The sequence below is a fragment of the Ovis canadensis genome, chromosome 6, assembly GCF_042477335.2.
Source record: "Ovis canadensis isolate MfBH-ARS-UI-01 breed Bighorn chromosome 6, ARS-UI_OviCan_v2, whole genome shotgun sequence".
In the NCBI taxonomy this organism is placed as follows: domain Eukaryota; kingdom Metazoa; phylum Chordata; class Mammalia; order Artiodactyla; family Bovidae; genus Ovis; species Ovis canadensis.
This window is the reverse complement of record NC_091250.1, coordinates 88,150,918-88,166,931: the sequence shown is the minus strand read 5'-3', so window position 1 is coordinate 88,166,931 and position 16,014 is coordinate 88,150,918. Positions and strand designations below refer to the sequence as shown.

The window sequence follows — 16,014 nt, the reverse complement described above, 5'->3', positions numbered from 1 at the left end:
AAAAAATGGACCTACATAGATATTTTCCCAAAGAAGATACACAAGTCACTAACAGGCACGTGAAAAGAGGTTCAACATTGCTAATTAGTAGTGAAATGCAAATCAAAACCACAATGAGACACCACCTCACACAGGTCAGAATGGTTGTCATCAAAAAGTTTATAGATAATATCAGAGATGATATGGAAAAAGAGGAACTCTCCTACACTGTTGGTGGAAATGTAAATCGGTGTAATCACTGTGGAGAACTTTATAAAGAACCACTATGGAGGTTCTTTGTTTTGTTCGTAGTGATGCTTTCTAAGGCCCACTTGACTTCACATTCCAAGATGTCTGGTTCTAGATGAGTGATCACACCATCATGATTATCCGGGTCGTGAAGATCCTTTTTGTACAGTTCTTCTGTGTATTCTTGCCATCTCTTAATATCTTCTGCTTCTGTTAGGTCTATACCATTTCTGTCCTTTATCGAGCCCATCTTTGCATGAAATGTTCCCTTGATATTACCCTTATGGCAGAAAGTGAAGAGGAACTAAAAAGCCTCTTGATGAAAGTAAAAGAGGAGAGTGAAAAAGTTGGCTTAAAGCTCAACATTCAGAAAACAAAGATCATGGCATCCGGTCCCATCACTTCATGGGAAATAGATGGAGAAACAGTGGAAACAGTGTCAGACTTTATTTTTTGGGCTCCCAAATCACTGCAGATGGTGATTGCAGCCATGAAATTAAAAGACACTTACTCCTTGGAAGGAAAGTTATGACCAACCTAGATAGCATATTCAAAAGCAGAGACATTACTTTGCTGACTAAGGTCCCTCTAGTCAAGGCTATGGTTTTTGCAGTAGTCATGTATGGATGTGAGAGTTGGACTATGAAGAAGGCTGAGCGCCGAAGAATTGATGCTTTTGAGCTGTGGTGTTGGAGAAGACTCTTGAGAGTCCCTTGGACTGTAAGGAGATCCAACCAGTCCATTCTGAAGGAGATCAACCCTGGGCTTTCTTTGGAAGGAATGATGCTAAAGCTGAAACTGCAGTACTTTGGCCACCTCATGCGAAGAGTTGACTCATTGGAAAAGACTCTGATGCTGGGAGGGATTGGGGGCAGGAGAAGAAGGGGACGACAGAGGATGAGATGGCTGGATGGCATCACTGACTCGATGGACGCGAGTCTGAGTGAACTCCGGGAGTTGGTGATGGACAGGGAGGCCTGGCGTGCTGCGATTCACGGGGTTGCAAAGAGTCGGACACGGGTGAGCGACTGAACTGAACTGAACTTATGGAGATTCTTTAAAAAACTAAAAATAGAATGACCACATGATCCAACAATTCCACTCCAGGGTATATATGTGGAAAAAATGAAAACTAATTTAAAAAGATACAGGCACCTCAATGTTCATAGAAGCATTATTTATAATAGTCCAGATGTGGGAGCAACCTAAGTGCCTGTCAACAGATAACTGACTTAGGAAGATGTGGAGTGTGTATATATTGTATGTTTATATATGGGCTCACACAGTACACACACACACACACACACACACACACACACACACACGTATACACAGGCTTCCTAGGTGGCGCTAGTGGTAAAGAACACACCTGCCAATCAGAAGATGTGAGACATGCTGGTTCTATCCCTGTGTTGGGATAGAGGAGGAGGGCATGGCAACCCACTCCAGTATCCTTGCCTGGAGAACCCCTTGGACAGAGAAGCCTGGCGGGCTACGGTCCATAGGGTTGCAAGGAGTTGGACACAACTGAAGTGACTTAGCACACATATGTACACACATACATACATATACATACACACACCACATCTTGGTTTCCTGGCATGTTTATCAGCAGTGTAAAGACCATACGTCCCTATTGGTTTCTGTTTGTCTTATGGAAGAGGAGCCACAGTGGAATATGACTCAGTCATAAGAACAAATGAAATGTTGCCTTTTGCAGTAACATGAATGGACCAACAGAATATTATGCTTAGTGAAAAAAGTCAGAGAAAGACAAATACTACATGATATGCATAACCTAAAAAAAATAAGAACACAAATGACTATACAAAAAAGAACCACAGTCACAGGCACAGAAGACAAATTTATGGTTACCAAGGGGGAGAGGGAGGCAGGAGGGATAAATTAGAAGGACTAACAGATACAAACTTCTGTACAGAAAATATGGAAGCAACAAGTATCTACTGTACAGCACAGGAATTTATACCCAATATCCTGTAATAACCTATAATGGAATATAATCTGCAAACAAAATACACAGAAAATGAATCACTAGGCTATACACCTTAAACTGGCACAATATTGTATACCAACTACACTTCAATTTTGAAAAGAATAGAAAATAAAGACAGCTTCAGGGGAAGCTGGAAGCCCTGTGATGTGATGCAGGGAGAGGCCCTGTACTCGTGTCCTCACTTGCTCTGCTCACTTGTACTGAAGATCTGCAGTTCAGTGAGTTTAGGACATACCTTCTTTGAACCAAATGATCTCTTATGAAATGGACAGATGGTATAATGAAATTCCAGCAAACAAACAGATTAAACATACTACCAATAATGCAAGCATAAGAACACAGCAAAGCTGTCACGTTCTTTGCCTGATACTCCACGAAGAAATCAGATCTGACAAGAAGTTGGCCCAATAAAATAAAAATCTGCACCATGATTTGCAATGTGGACTTACATCCATTGTTGTTTCAGTGAATCTCAGCCTCAGTACCTGTGGTGCTCCATCGGTTTTAGCTAATGATGGTACTATATACATACAATTAACAAGTAAGTTGGAGGTCCAGGCTTAATACTTTTATCCAGATAGGTGTCCAGCTAAAGAATTTGGTCAGCCCAGGCCTGGAGTTGTAGTGTTAAAACCCCAACGGTCTCAGGTAGAGACCACCATGCGGTCCTTGCTCTCACACTTTTCTACCAAATAAAGAAAAAGTCAATTAGCAGAGACTGTCAGCCCAGAATCTCAACACTGAGAAAGAAAACAGGGGCAGCAACAGGTTTTGGTAAAAGTTAGAAGAATCTCTCTAAGAGAGAGCAGCAGAAAACAGGACGTTGTTTCTCTGGGAGAAGATAAGAGAATCAGAGAGTGGGTCAGCTGTGAGAGGAGCGCTGATGATACCACAAAAGGGAACAACACAAAAGCTAGAGTCCAAACTAAAAACAGTGGTTCTGCTTCAAGACGGTGACGCAGGAAGAGCCTGAACTCCACTCTTTCCACAGACAACCACGTTCACAGTCACACGCGGAACAATTCCTTTGTAAAGAGATCCAGAAACTAGCTGACTGACTCTAGCACATCAGGGGAACAGAAACAAAACCATACATGGAAGTGGGTAGGAGAGGCTGAGACACAATCTCACCATAAACCCCGTCCCCAGGCACAGTGATCCACAACCAGGAGGGAACTCAGCGCAACGCCCTCTCTCTCTCTGAGAAGCAAAGGATTTGAACCCCCACCTCTGGACCTCAGCGTTTAAGACTTCTACCTCAGTGACCAGCCCCCAAAACACCTAGTTCTGAAATCCAATGGGGCTTACGTCCACAGACCCTAGGCAATCTAAGGCACAGCTCTTAACAGCCTTGTGGGGACTGACTGCAGTTAATGCCTAGAGCCCAGCACACAGGTAAAACCACCACCACCTGAAGATGGGTTCCTCTTCGGGAGGACAAACAGAAACCAATAGGGAGATAGGATCTGGTGCTGCTGATCAATGCGCCAGGCCAGGGAGCCAAGGAAAGCCTGCTTAAAAAGGACGACAGGGTCTTCCGTAAGGCAAGTAGCCAAACCAGTGTCCCTGAGGGAGTTATCTCTGCAAAACCCACCCCAAATCTAAACAACTACCTAAACTTTCCCTACAAAAACCTGAGGAGCAAATTTTGGGCTATGACCCACACCTGACCACCTACTCTGCAAAACCAAAAAGTATCAGATGAAGGTTTTTGGGGCCCCAAAGTCAAACCAAGTGATCACCACACTGCCCCAAACATCCAGTATGAAGAAACACGAGGGGCAGCCAGGAGTAAGGGTTGCCCTAAAATTTCCTTACCAGAGGGCTTCACAGTAGCAAGCTGGTGGGGCCAGGGCCCAGGGCCTTGAGCATAAACAGACAAAGTTGATTATGCACACTGCGGCTCCTTGCGGGCTAGTTAAAAGTCCCCTGAGGTCCCACCTCCTCAGTTTCTGTCGCTACTGCCCAGAAGCAGAGCACACACACTGGGGTAAGAAACCAGTCTTTATCATCACTGTACAGGCCCCTCCTAAAGATTAATGACACCTTCTTCCTAGTGGCTCAGACAGTAAAGAATTGGCCAGTAATGCAGAGACCCAGGTTGGATCCCTGGGTTGGGAAGATCCCCTGGAGAAGTGTACGGCAATCAACTCCAGTATTCTTGCCTGGAGAATCCCATAGACAGAGAAGCCTGGTGGGCTACAGTCCATGGGGTCCCACAGAGTTGGACACGACTAACAATTTCATTGTCAACCCAAAGTATATCAGTCTGTGCAGCACCTCTAACTTACTACTTGTGTAAGTAAGGATCACTAATGGGTGTGAGCTGCAGACACACAAGTCAGTCCACATTTCCAAAACTGTAAAGACAAGTACAAAGCCTCACTCTGACTCAGGAGTCACGGCCCTTGGGGAACAGGGCACCAGGGAAGTGCTCCAACAACAGCTCCAGGGGCTACCTCCAGCCCTGGGCACTTGTGCCTTTAGCTGTGACTCAGGAGGCTGGACAGGGGCAGAGCTTTGAGATCTACAACTACGCACCTTTCCTCCCCGCCTCGGGCGTTGGGGCAGGCTTCTCTTGCCCAGCGGATGGCACGGGGGAAGCGGGTTTCCTCTCAGTTTCCACCTCTTCCTCCTTATCCCGCTTCTGCTCCTTTCTCTCTTCAGGCGGTGGGGGCGAGGGCGGCCAGCCTCTGTCCCGGCCCTCCTTGCATGGCTCGCTGGGCTCCGGCTCGGGCTTCCCCACCCGGCGAGTCAGCAACTCCACCAAGTAGGGCCTGCTCACCTTGGAGAGCGGGGAGGGTGGTGGGGTCTGGCCTGCGGGCTTGGGAGCCAGGGCTGGCTTCTGGGCCAGGGGCAACCTGTTGGCCGCCTTGTCCTGCTCCAGAGCCGGGGGCTGGCTGCCGGCCAGTGGGGGCCCGGGCTGGGCCGCAGGAGGAGAGAGGCTGGGAGGGCTTTCAGAGGAGTCCTTCCAGGGGGCTGGGGCTGGCTTCCTCTCTGCAGGGAGCAAGGGGCCAGGCTTGGGGGCTGCAGCCTCCATCTCTGGCTCTCCACGTGCGCTCCCTGGGGCCGACGGCGCCCCATCGATACTGTCCCCTGTGCTGCTGTGCCTTTTCTTCTTCTTCTGTTCTGTCTGTTGGTCGCAGTGGAAGCGCAGGGAGTAGTTGGTCCTTCTCAATTTTATTCCGAAAAGGGAAGCTTTATCCTCCCCACCTGGCATCGTGGACTCTGACTTTCCTGCTCCATCTGTGGTCTGGCCATCTGAAGTGGTCACGGGCTCCACCGGGGCCACTGCTTTCTGTGGAGGGTAAGGGAGGCCTGGGACGAGGAAAGATGGAAGGTCTTTGGCAAATTTGCATCCCTCTGTGGTGTCCGTTGGCTCCTGGTGCACCCTGGGTTTCTCTGCATCTTTCAGGGCCTCTTTAGTATCAGCAGCAGGGGGCTGGGGCACGGCCTCTTCGCTGGGTCCCGGCCCGGATCTTTTCCTGATGCTCTCCCCTTCCGTGCTGGGTCTGGAGCCCTCCCCGCCGCCATCAGAGAACTTTTGCCAGGCAGGTTTAATGGAGAATTTGGCATTTACGGGCGGGGTTCTCCGGAGGTTTCCACGGGAATCACACCGGCCCCTGGGCATGTGCTCATCCCCAGCCCGAGACTGCTCTCTCTCACCACGCTGGTCACTCTCCGAGCTCTTCAGGATTCGGGATCGAATGGAAGCCCATTCAGCAAGCGCGGCTGTGCTGCCTGGAGACTCTGGTGGGGGCCTGGTCTTTGCACTGCCTGCCCGGGGTTCCCCCAGGGCTCGGGGTGGGTTTTCCAGGGCTGGGACATCCACCAGCTTCTTTTCTTCCGACAAGCCCAGGAGAGATTTGCACGCAGTGTCCTTGATCTGGCTCAGGTTGACGGCCGGGCCACAGAGCTGGGCTCCGGTGACCAGGATGGCCGTGTGGGGGATGCTCAAGGTTGAGGGCAGGGCGTGGGAGGCTGGGCTGGCTTTGGGGGCCTTGGGCTCTTGGGGAGCTGAGGTGAGCCCCTCATCTTTCATGGGCTTCACCGGGCTCAGATTGACTTTGGGGAAAAGAATTTGTTTCCCTCCTGATGACACCTGGAAAGTGTACGGTCTGGGCATGGTCTGCCTCTCCTCCACCTCCTGCCATCTGAGTTCCTCCACCTTTCTGTCTGTTTCTGGAGTGGCAGCTTCCTTCTTCTCTCCTGGCGCCAGCATCTCTTCCACCTGGGCCTCTTGCTTCTGGGGAGGCTGCATGTTGGTTTCTTCCCTCATTTCCTGCCGTCCACAACCACGATCCCCAGGAACTTCCTCCTGCCTTCTGGGCTGCTCCCCCGATGTCTCAGTGGCCTCTTGGCTCTGCTTCACCCAAATACTCGGTTTCTCGGAGTTTTCTCTCAGCTTTTCAAGTTTCGGGTGATCTTGGTCTTCTGCTTTCTCTGCTAAGTCGCTCTGAAATGGGCTCCTCAAGCCGCTTTTGTGGTCCAGCTGCGGCTGATTCTCCTCTTCCACTCTCGGTGCTTCCTGAAGCTTCTTCTCCACTTCCGGCCTCCTCTTGGCCTCTAAGTCTTCTCTCTTCTTCAGTTCTTCCCTCTTCCTCACCTCCTCCTCCCGCCATCTCTGGGCCTCCAGTTCCTCCTGCCTCCTGAGCTCCTCCTGCCTCCTGAGCTCCTCCTGCCTCCTGAGCTCCTCCATCCGTTTTTCCTCCTCCAGCTCCCGCTGCCTCTCCTCCTCTTCCAGCCGCTGCCTCTCGGCTGCCCTCCGCCCCTGCTCCTCCAGCTCCTCCAGTCTTCGGAGTTCCTCCAACTCTCTTTCCTCCTCCTCCCGTTGCAGGTTCTCGGCCTCCTGCCGGCTCTGAGCCTCCATCTCCTCCTGCACCAAGCATCTCCCCAGGTGCTGCGCCTCTTCCTCCGGGCACACGGGCTCCTCGGCCTCTGGGAGTCCTCCTTCCTCTTCCTCCCTCTGCTCTGGGCCCTGGGAACCCGGCTCTTCCAGGCTCCGCGTCTCTTCTTCGGGCTGCCTCTTCTTTGCCTCTAGCTGTATTTCTCTTTCCTCTCCCTCCTCCTCCTCCTCCTCCTCCTCCTCCTCTTCCTCCAAGAGTTCCTGCCTTCTATTCTCCTCCCAAAGCCTCCGCTCGAGAGCCTGGAGCCTCTGCTCTTCCAGGCGTCGCCTCTCCGCAGCTTCGGCCTTCTGCCGTTTGCACTTGGCCTCAAGGTCCCGCCAGTATTCTTCCTGGCGTCGCTTCTCTTCCTCCGAGTCCCGCGGCTCCGGCTCTCCTTCCTGCCAGATTGGCTTGTCTTCTCCAGGGTGTCCGTTCTGGTCCAGGGACAGCTGATGCAGAAGGCCACCGTGCTCGTTCTGTCGATCCTAACGTGGGTAAGGGAAACAGAATTAGCTTTCCCTGTGCCCAGGCCACCTTTATTTACGATCTCATTCACCGATGTGGGTGGCCCTCCTCATTGTGAAAGAGGGACCACGTTCCCACCACAGACACAGGTCACCGCAGGCAGGGAAGAACTTCAGCCATTGGGTTTCCTCTCTCTATGTCATCCTCAAATTCTTTTTTCTTAATACACATGTGTAATCATAGGAAAACCAGTAGCCCAGCATTAGAAAGGTGAGGAAAAATAAGATGAGCACGTCATCAATGTCCCCTGAAACTTATGACTCAGAAGTCTAATCAAACTGAAGAACCTTTGACTCAGGCTATGGCAGAGGAAAGGGAGCCATCTGTCTGCTGCAAAGCAAAATGTCTGGAGCCCCTCGGGAAGGAGCCTCTCTCTCTGACGTCTACCAGCCACTGATGGGGGGCAACAGGTCAGAAAGGGTGGTGGAAGAGAAATGGGCCCATTCACTCTTGTGCCAGCAACAGAGCCATATCCCCAACAGGGAGAAACCAAGTTCCTTCCATAGGCCCCTCACAGCACCACCCCACTAGGCAGCATCAGGATGTCTGCCAGGCCATACATACCCCGACAAGTCGCCTGTGCTTCCTTGACACCCTCTTGTTTTTTGGCTTAATGGACAGTTTGTGCTTGGCGGCACTGTTATCCAGTCGAGCGATGGCCAGGGGGATGGCATCCAGGTTGACACTTTCAATGGTGCCAGCGGAAGAAAGGTGCCTCTTGGGCCGGGACGGTTTAACTGGAGTAACCTACAGTGGAGATTGAAAATATGAAGTCAGTCCAGCTGAGAGAAGAGCTTGCAGGGAATCTAGCATGGCGGCCCTTGTTAGAGTTTGCTCCTGGCCCAGCCTGGCCCAGGAGATGCTGCCAAGCGCAGGGGGTTCATGGGCATAGTGAAGTGAGCACTGCTTTTAGAACCAAAAGTCACTGAGCATTTGTTTCACCAGTGATATCCGTATTAACTGGTAAAGGCCATTTAATCTCTCAGGGACTAATTTTCCTACTGTGAATGATATGTGGGTTAGATTCGATCAGGGGTCAGTAAGACATAGTCAGGGGTCCTGTCTGGGTAAAGTCTTGCTGGTACACAGCAACACCATTGCCTGTGGCTGCTTTTGTACTACAAAGGAAGAGCAGAACAAAGGAGAGTCTGGTAGTTGCAACTTTATGGCCACAGGGCCTAAAATAAGCAGTAGTTTGCTAAGCCCTGGACAAGCTCATCGCTATGCTAAGAACATTGTAACTCTGAGCGCCTTCCGTTGCCACAGACGTGTACACGCCTCAGCTCTTACTTTAGAGGGGACGTACAGGGACAGGGGAGCCTGGGGGGCTGCCGTCTGTGGGGTAACACAGAGTCGGACACGACTGAAGTGACTTAGCATAGCATAGCATCTTTTTTTTCACCTTTGTGTCAATCCTCTTTATGCCCAAGTAGCAAATCTCACTTGTTAAGTGGTCAATAAATATTTATTGAAAGAAGGAACAATAAGTTCTCCACCTAGGTCATCCGATGTGTTATCGGCAAAAATGCTTTGGCACAATCATGCCAGAGTCGTGGGGCACTGGCGCACGGAAAGGGAAAAGGAGGAGGCCCCCAGGTGAGAACGTGAAGGGCAGCTCTTCAAAGGATGAACGGCAGAACTGCTTGCGGCTCTGTTAATGCAGGTATGGTCACTTAAAAACCACAACCTGAGACCAATCGTAAACATTCAGGTAGGTCAGAGAGACCCAGGCTCAGAAGCCAGGCTGAGCCAAAACCAGGCCCGTCACTTCAGAGAATTCACAGGCAGGCAGGGAGGCAAGGGCTCCTGGCCACACCGGGCAGCAGGGGGCGCGCACGGCCCTATGTTTCTCCTCCGCAGCATCCGTGGAGGCCAGGGTTCACCTGTTTGACTGTTTGTGCTGCTAAGTGCAAAGTCGGTGGGTTTAGCCAATGGCTTTGTTTTTTGCAATTACCCTTCATATTTATGTACAAAGATAAAAGACATAGCTAGCTCCGAGAGCAAAGTAAATGTTCAGTAAATAATAATTTATTACAAGAAGCATGGAAGTAAGGAAAAATAATTCCAGTCACTGGTCTCCTAAGACTTTATTTATTTATGGTTATCTTTATGATAGGCGTCAAATTCTAAACCTCTGTTGAAGAGACAGGAATTAAACATTTCTATACCCTAATGAATGCATGAATAAAGGGAGTTAGAGCCAAATGTGATAGACCGAAGACACAGATGAAGCATTTGAAGCTGAGATTTAAATGCAGTGTTTCATGTCTAGTTATTCAGGCTGGGCCTCTGCATCTGGGTGGTGGGACTGTCTTGAGCCACTCCCTGACCTGGGGACACTCCCCTGTTGAAGAGATGCCCGTGATCACCACAGGGCTCCTTAGGCAATATCCCAGGTTTCAGTGGAATGCAGAAAACTTAAAAACCAGAAATACACATAAGTGAAGAAATGCTATGATCTTTCCTGGGCATCTCTAAATAGGAGGAGGGGCTTCCCAGGTGGCTCATTGGTAAAGAATCGCCTGCCACTGCAGGAGACGTGGATTCCATCCCCTGGCTGGGAAGATCCCCGAGAGGAAGAAATGGCAACCCCCTCCAGCATTCTTTCCTAGGAAAACTCATGGACAGAGGAGCCTGGCGGACTACAGCCCATGGGCTCGCAAAAGAGTTGGACAAGACTTGGAGAAGGAAATGGCAACCCACTCCAGTACTACTGCCTGGAAAATCCCATGGATGGAGGAGCCTGGTAGGCTACAGTCCATGGGGTCGCAAAGAGTCGGACACGGCTGAGCGACTTCACTTTCACTTTAGCTACTAAACACCACCAAACAGAAGGATACTCTTTTCCTTACAGACTCTTCACCTTGAATGTCTTTTTCAATGGCTTACCAGTGTCTTGAAGTATTAATACATGATGTTTTTAGGAAAACTACCGACATCTGAGACTCCAAACAGACTTGGTGAGAGCGTGGCAGTTTTTCAGAGCAGGGTTTAGTTCCAGCCATTGCATCGCCATGGAAACAGATGCCAACATCTACCACTGGTTGCATTTTGAAGGGATTTAAAGTAATAGATGAAGGCAGCATTTATGAATGGAAAAATGAGGCAGCAGCTCGCCCAACAAAAAGAAAAACAGAAGTTAAAGAGTAAGGAAGCTACAAACACAAGTTCAAATCACGTTACCTTCTCTTCCATCTCACTTCTGGCTCCGGGCAGATTCAGAGGACTTGGAGAACTTGGCGTCTCACTGGACTGGAACGGCAGAGAGAGTGCTCAAGTCAAACGGGAGCACAGGAAGTCCTGGGCAAATGCAGCCAGCGTCTGTGCGGAGGGCCACCCCCTCCCTGAGCAGAGAGCGCTGGCAGGTTCACGGTGGAGACTCTGCCGTGTCGAGATTCCACCAGGGCTCCGGAGGCTCAGAATTCACTCCCCTCTCCCTAGAGTTCAACTCATTCCCCATCTGGGTGGGCTCCAACCTCAGTCCCTGATGTGTTTCCCCACTGCTGAGAGAATCAGGGACTGCCCTGTCGCCAGCCAGGCAGAACTCTGACCTCACAGCTTTCAGCCTGGCTGGCTGCCTTCCACCCCCTTCACCTGCCAGACCTCTTCTCCATGAGAAAGAAAGGGGGCCCTTCCAGTGGCACACACAGAGGCGAGAGGAGCCGAGAAAACTCTGGCGGAAGGGAGGGAGGGAGAGAGGAAAAGAGGAAGAGGAGGAAGAAAAAGGCTAACAATTCACATCCCAGTCACCTTGCAGGTCCTGGGTACATGCATATCACGTCACGTGCGCCAGGTATACCTTCTGCCTCCTGTCACCTGAGTTTACAAAAGGGTCTCATTGCCCCTTCCGGATCCAGAACATCATCTTGCCCTACCTCAGTCCATTTTCTGCACCACACTTAGAAGCATCTTTAGAAAACATAAGTCAGATTGTATCACTGCCCTGCTGAAAACTACTCAGAGGGGAACTTCCCTGGCGGTCCAGTGGTTAAGACTACACACTTTGAATGCGGGGGCGCGAGGGTTCAATCCCTGGTCAGGGAACTAAGATTCTACATGCCTCATGGCACGGTCAAAAAGGAAAATAAGATACTAAGGTAAAAATAATAAAAATAAATTCAAAAATTTCTCAGCAGTTTCCGATCACTTTCCAAACAATTTGCCCCTTCTCCCGTGGTCTAAATGGCCCAGCGTCTACACTGTGATCCACAGCCACCCTTCGCCCTCATCCAACACTAGCCTGCTTTCTGTGCCTCCTTCAGGACACACTGAATTCCGTCTCTGGGTGTCTGTACTTGTTTTTCCTTGCGCCAAGACCACCCTCCACGCCTTCTCAGGGCCATCTGACTTCCTTATCTAAAGAAGCAAAGCCCTCTCCAACCACATTGCTCACTTTTGTGTCACCATTTCATTTTCTAGGCAGCATTTTTATTAATCCAAAATTATGATACCTATTTGCTGAGTTGTTTGTTATGTGACACTCCATTAGAATGTAAACTGCACTAAGGCAGTCCTGTGTTTACACTGTGATCCCTCAGCTGAGCACCTACTGAACAAACGACCCACCTTGTCCCCCAGACCACTGTGCCCTGAGCTTATCAGATCTTCAGTGACAGGGAAGATAGTTGCTCTGGTCCACAGGAATCCCTGAATCAAGGCCAATGGCTAATGTTCCTGCCCAGCACTCAAGAGACTGGAGATGAGGACTGTTGGATCAGCCAAGAGAGAGGGGCCCTCCCTGTGCCTGCTTCACCTACCACCCACAGGCATGGGCACCAGGAGGCATCAGGGCTGGGCCCAGGCAGAGACAGCCAACAAAGGAGATTGTCGTCTTTTATCTCCTTCCTTCTTTTGCTCTACAACTTGGAGAGCACTTAGCTTTCTTACTATTCTTACGATGCATTAGCTGATAACAAGTATGACTTTTTCCAGGGGCCCTTTAGTAACACCCAACATCATTTCAGGCACCATGGTAGGCATAGCACAGAGAATGCTTTCTTGTAAGCATGGGAAGACTGAGCCTCAGCTAAGAACCGCCTATCTACCTACCAGTAGGACTGTTTCTCCTTTTCCCATAAGAGGCCCGAAGGCACTCCTGCTGCTGCTGCTAAGTCGCTTCAGTCGTGTCCGACTCTGTGTGACCCCATAGACGGCAGCCCACCAGGCTCCCCCATCCCTGGGATTCTCCAGGCAAGAACACTGGAGTGGGCTGCCATTTCCTTCTCCAATGCATGAAAGTGAAGTCACTCAGTCATGTCCGACTCTTAGCGACCCCATGGACTTCAGCCTACCAGGCTCCTCCATCCATGGGATTTTCCAGGCAAGAGTACTGGAGTGGGGTGCCATTGCCTTGCTGCTAAAGGGACTTTTATTTCAGGATCTGCTCAGAGTGTCTCTTTCAAAGTGTCAAAAGAATGGACTTCTCTGGGGGTACAGTGTATAGGAATCTGCCCACCAATACAGGGGACATGAGTTTGATCCCTGCTCTGGGAAGATCCCATATGCTGTGGGCTAAGCCGGTACACCGCAAACACTGAGTCCGAGCCTTAGAGCCCACAATCCACAACTACTGAGCCTGCGTGCTGCAAGTACTGAAGACTGTGTGCCTAGAGCCCATGCTCCACAACAAGAGAAGCCACCACAGTGAGAGGCCCTCGCACTGCAACGAAGAGTAGCCCCCGCTTGCCACTACTAGAGAAAGCCCATGCACAGCAACAAAGACCTAGCACAACCATAACTAAACTTAAAAAAAGAGAGAGAGAGACAAAATGTAGACAGGATAGTGCTGGATCGATGTGACTTTCCACACTAAGTAAACTTCAAGCTGGTCGGTTTGAATATTCTATGCTTGTGCAGCACCTACTTCATTCTCATTTCAAGTCAGTCCAGTTCCACAAGTAATTATTCAGAGCTCCTAAGTAGGCAGTGATGCTATCCTGGGCGTACAGATGTGTAAGATCCAGTCTGTCCTCAAGGAGCTCAACAGTTTGGAGATGGAGAACAAACAGTTATATGGTCACAGATGCAGAGCAGACACGTAAGAAACACTCAGGATGCACACTGACGGCAGAGAGGGGACGGTGCAGCTCGGGGGTGAGGGCAGCCCGAGTCTCCAAAGAGTTAAGCGGAAGACTCTGGGAAGAGGGGGTGCAAAAGGCGTGTCTCCCTCGCCTTCCCCTCTTCCTGGCTGGCCCCCCTGCAGCTCAAGGGGTAACGGAGGTGCTGGGCTACTCATCAGGAAAGCTTCTTCCACCTTACTCCCCACCCTGCAGACCCCGGGGTTACTGACGCCCCCTCCCACTGCCCAGCCTCCTCCCGGCCTTGTAAGCAATCAAGTCATTCCCTGGAGGAGCTTTACTTTGTTCTCGGTGTCTGAGAGGATGAGGTCTTGCTGAGTCACAACTTCCACAGGACTGGTGAGGAATGGGTCCTCTTCGAAGCGAGCCTCGCCACTGTCTGCCTTCTTCATGGGAATGGCGTTGGGTGGTGGCTGCCCAAACTTGATGTTCTTGCCCAACTGTCGCTGGAGAGAAACAAAAGAAGGACGTTCTGAAGCGGTAAAGCGGCTCACAATAACCACGGTCAGGTTCCCCAGCATAGCTAGCAGGCACTGAGGCATATTCTCTATATGTCTGGTTTCTAGACTAGACACCAAGCCAGAAAGCCCTGATGCAGTCCTGTAATTACTGAGTCTCCTTCCCAGTATTTCTTTTTTTTTTCCCACCTTCGAGCCATGAGCCTTTTCATCCAGCCACCTCTTTCATGGAGATGCCAACATTTCCAAGGGGGGTAGAGAGATCATATTTCTGATCAAAAAAGTTGGGTATGACAGAAATTTTTTGATTTTTGTCAAAAAATCAAAAGTCTTTCAAAGGCACAAAAGTACTTGAAAGGTACAAAAATTATATAGAAAATAGTTTCATGAGCTGCAAGAACCACTGCGGGAAATCAAGACTGTTGTGGCTGCACAAACAAAGGAACCCTCCAGCCCCTTTTGGACACATTCCCCTTGAATATTTATTTCATCTACCTTCTTCACCAGCCCCTAACTTGAACATCCTATTTGGGTTACAGTGGGTACCACGGCCAGAGGGAAGAAGGCCCAGGCCAATAAGTCTTTCCATGATTGATGCTAAACACACGGAAAAGATGAAAGCAATCTTGTTCTGCCACTAGGATGTCCTCTTTGCCTTGCTGCAGCTACCCGCTGTGACCCACAGGCCAGAAGGAACACAGTGGGTCAGAGAAGGAGGCTGGAGTAAGGGCCAGAGAGAGATTGATCGCTGGTGGGAGGGAGCTGAATGGACAGTGGCAGGAGGGTAAAGACAGAAATTAGGAAGAAAAATAGTATTTAGAATTAAAGAAAAGCTGGATTAAAAAGGGAATTATTTTAAAATATATAAACACAATAGTTTTTAATAAAATATTTAATGGGCTTGATAAATTAGATATAAAATATTTAATAGAAAATGAATGACATTGAGGAAGAAAAAGAGGTAAGCTGTGGTCATCTGAAAGAAGACTGTAATGAATCAAATATATTGTAGAAATTACTGCCTTTATCTACACTGGGGATTCTCAAGCTTGGCACGACTGACATTTGAGGCCTGATAATTCTTTGTTGTGGGGAGCTCTCCTGCGCATCATAGGATGTTTAGCATCACTCCTGCCCTCTGTTTAGCATTACCCCTCACCAGACGATACCAGCAACCCCTGTTCACTTCGGTCTGGACAACCAAAAAAATGCCTCCAGGTGTTGTCCAATGTCCCCTCGTGGGGAAGATCGCCTCTGGCTGAGAACTTCTGCTCTACACCTAGGTCTTTTATGATTCAAAAGAAAAAAAAAAATACATCATCTGATCTTTACCTTTAATGTGGCTAATATTTAATCCCACAAAGCTGCAAAAAGCCTTAGCAATCACATTATCTGAACCCCTCGTTTTACAAAAAAAAGTCAAGGTCCAGTGACTGGCCCAAGCTTATGGAATGAATGAGTGGTACCAAAGGGACCTGAATCCATATCTTCTAAAACATATTCAGTGCTGTTTTCATTGTGTTCCACTGGTTCTCATAAATTTACACTGCACTTCCCTCCTCTTACTGGGATTCAAAGAGAGGATCTGGCATTTTTACCACCTTACTGAAGGTGGCCTCCCTTGAGGAAAATGCCCCTTCTCTCTCTGAACTCAAGAGTATCAAATCCACCTTCACCCAACTCCCCCTCGGCTTTACATGGCGGACGGTGAAATTGCAGAGACATGAAAGAGATGAGCCCCAGGTCCCCTCCCCGCACCCCGGGCACCCCAGCATGCCAAGTCAGGGGCACAGAGAGACAAGGACTCGGATTCGATCTGCTGTATC

At 49.7% G+C, this 16,014-nt stretch overlaps 1 protein-coding gene across 2 annotated transcripts in view; it reads right to left on the bottom strand.

The window, feature by feature from the left end:
• The window catches only part of CRACD (capping protein inhibiting regulator of actin dynamics), a 289,119-nt gene that overhangs the window by 14,463 nt on the left and 258,642 nt on the right, over positions 1-16,014 (bottom strand). For both annotated transcript variants that reach the window (XM_069594149.1, XM_069594150.1), the window contains 4 exons: positions 14,012-14,176; positions 10,837-10,905; positions 8,218-8,400; positions 4,784-7,613 (listed from right to left, as the gene is read on the bottom strand). In XM_069594149.1, coding sequence (XP_069450250.1) covers positions 4,784-7,613; positions 8,218-8,400; positions 10,837-10,905; positions 14,012-14,176 — 3,247 coding nt within the window. The remainder of the gene's footprint in view (positions 1-4,783; positions 7,614-8,217; positions 8,401-10,836; positions 10,906-14,011; positions 14,177-16,014) is intronic.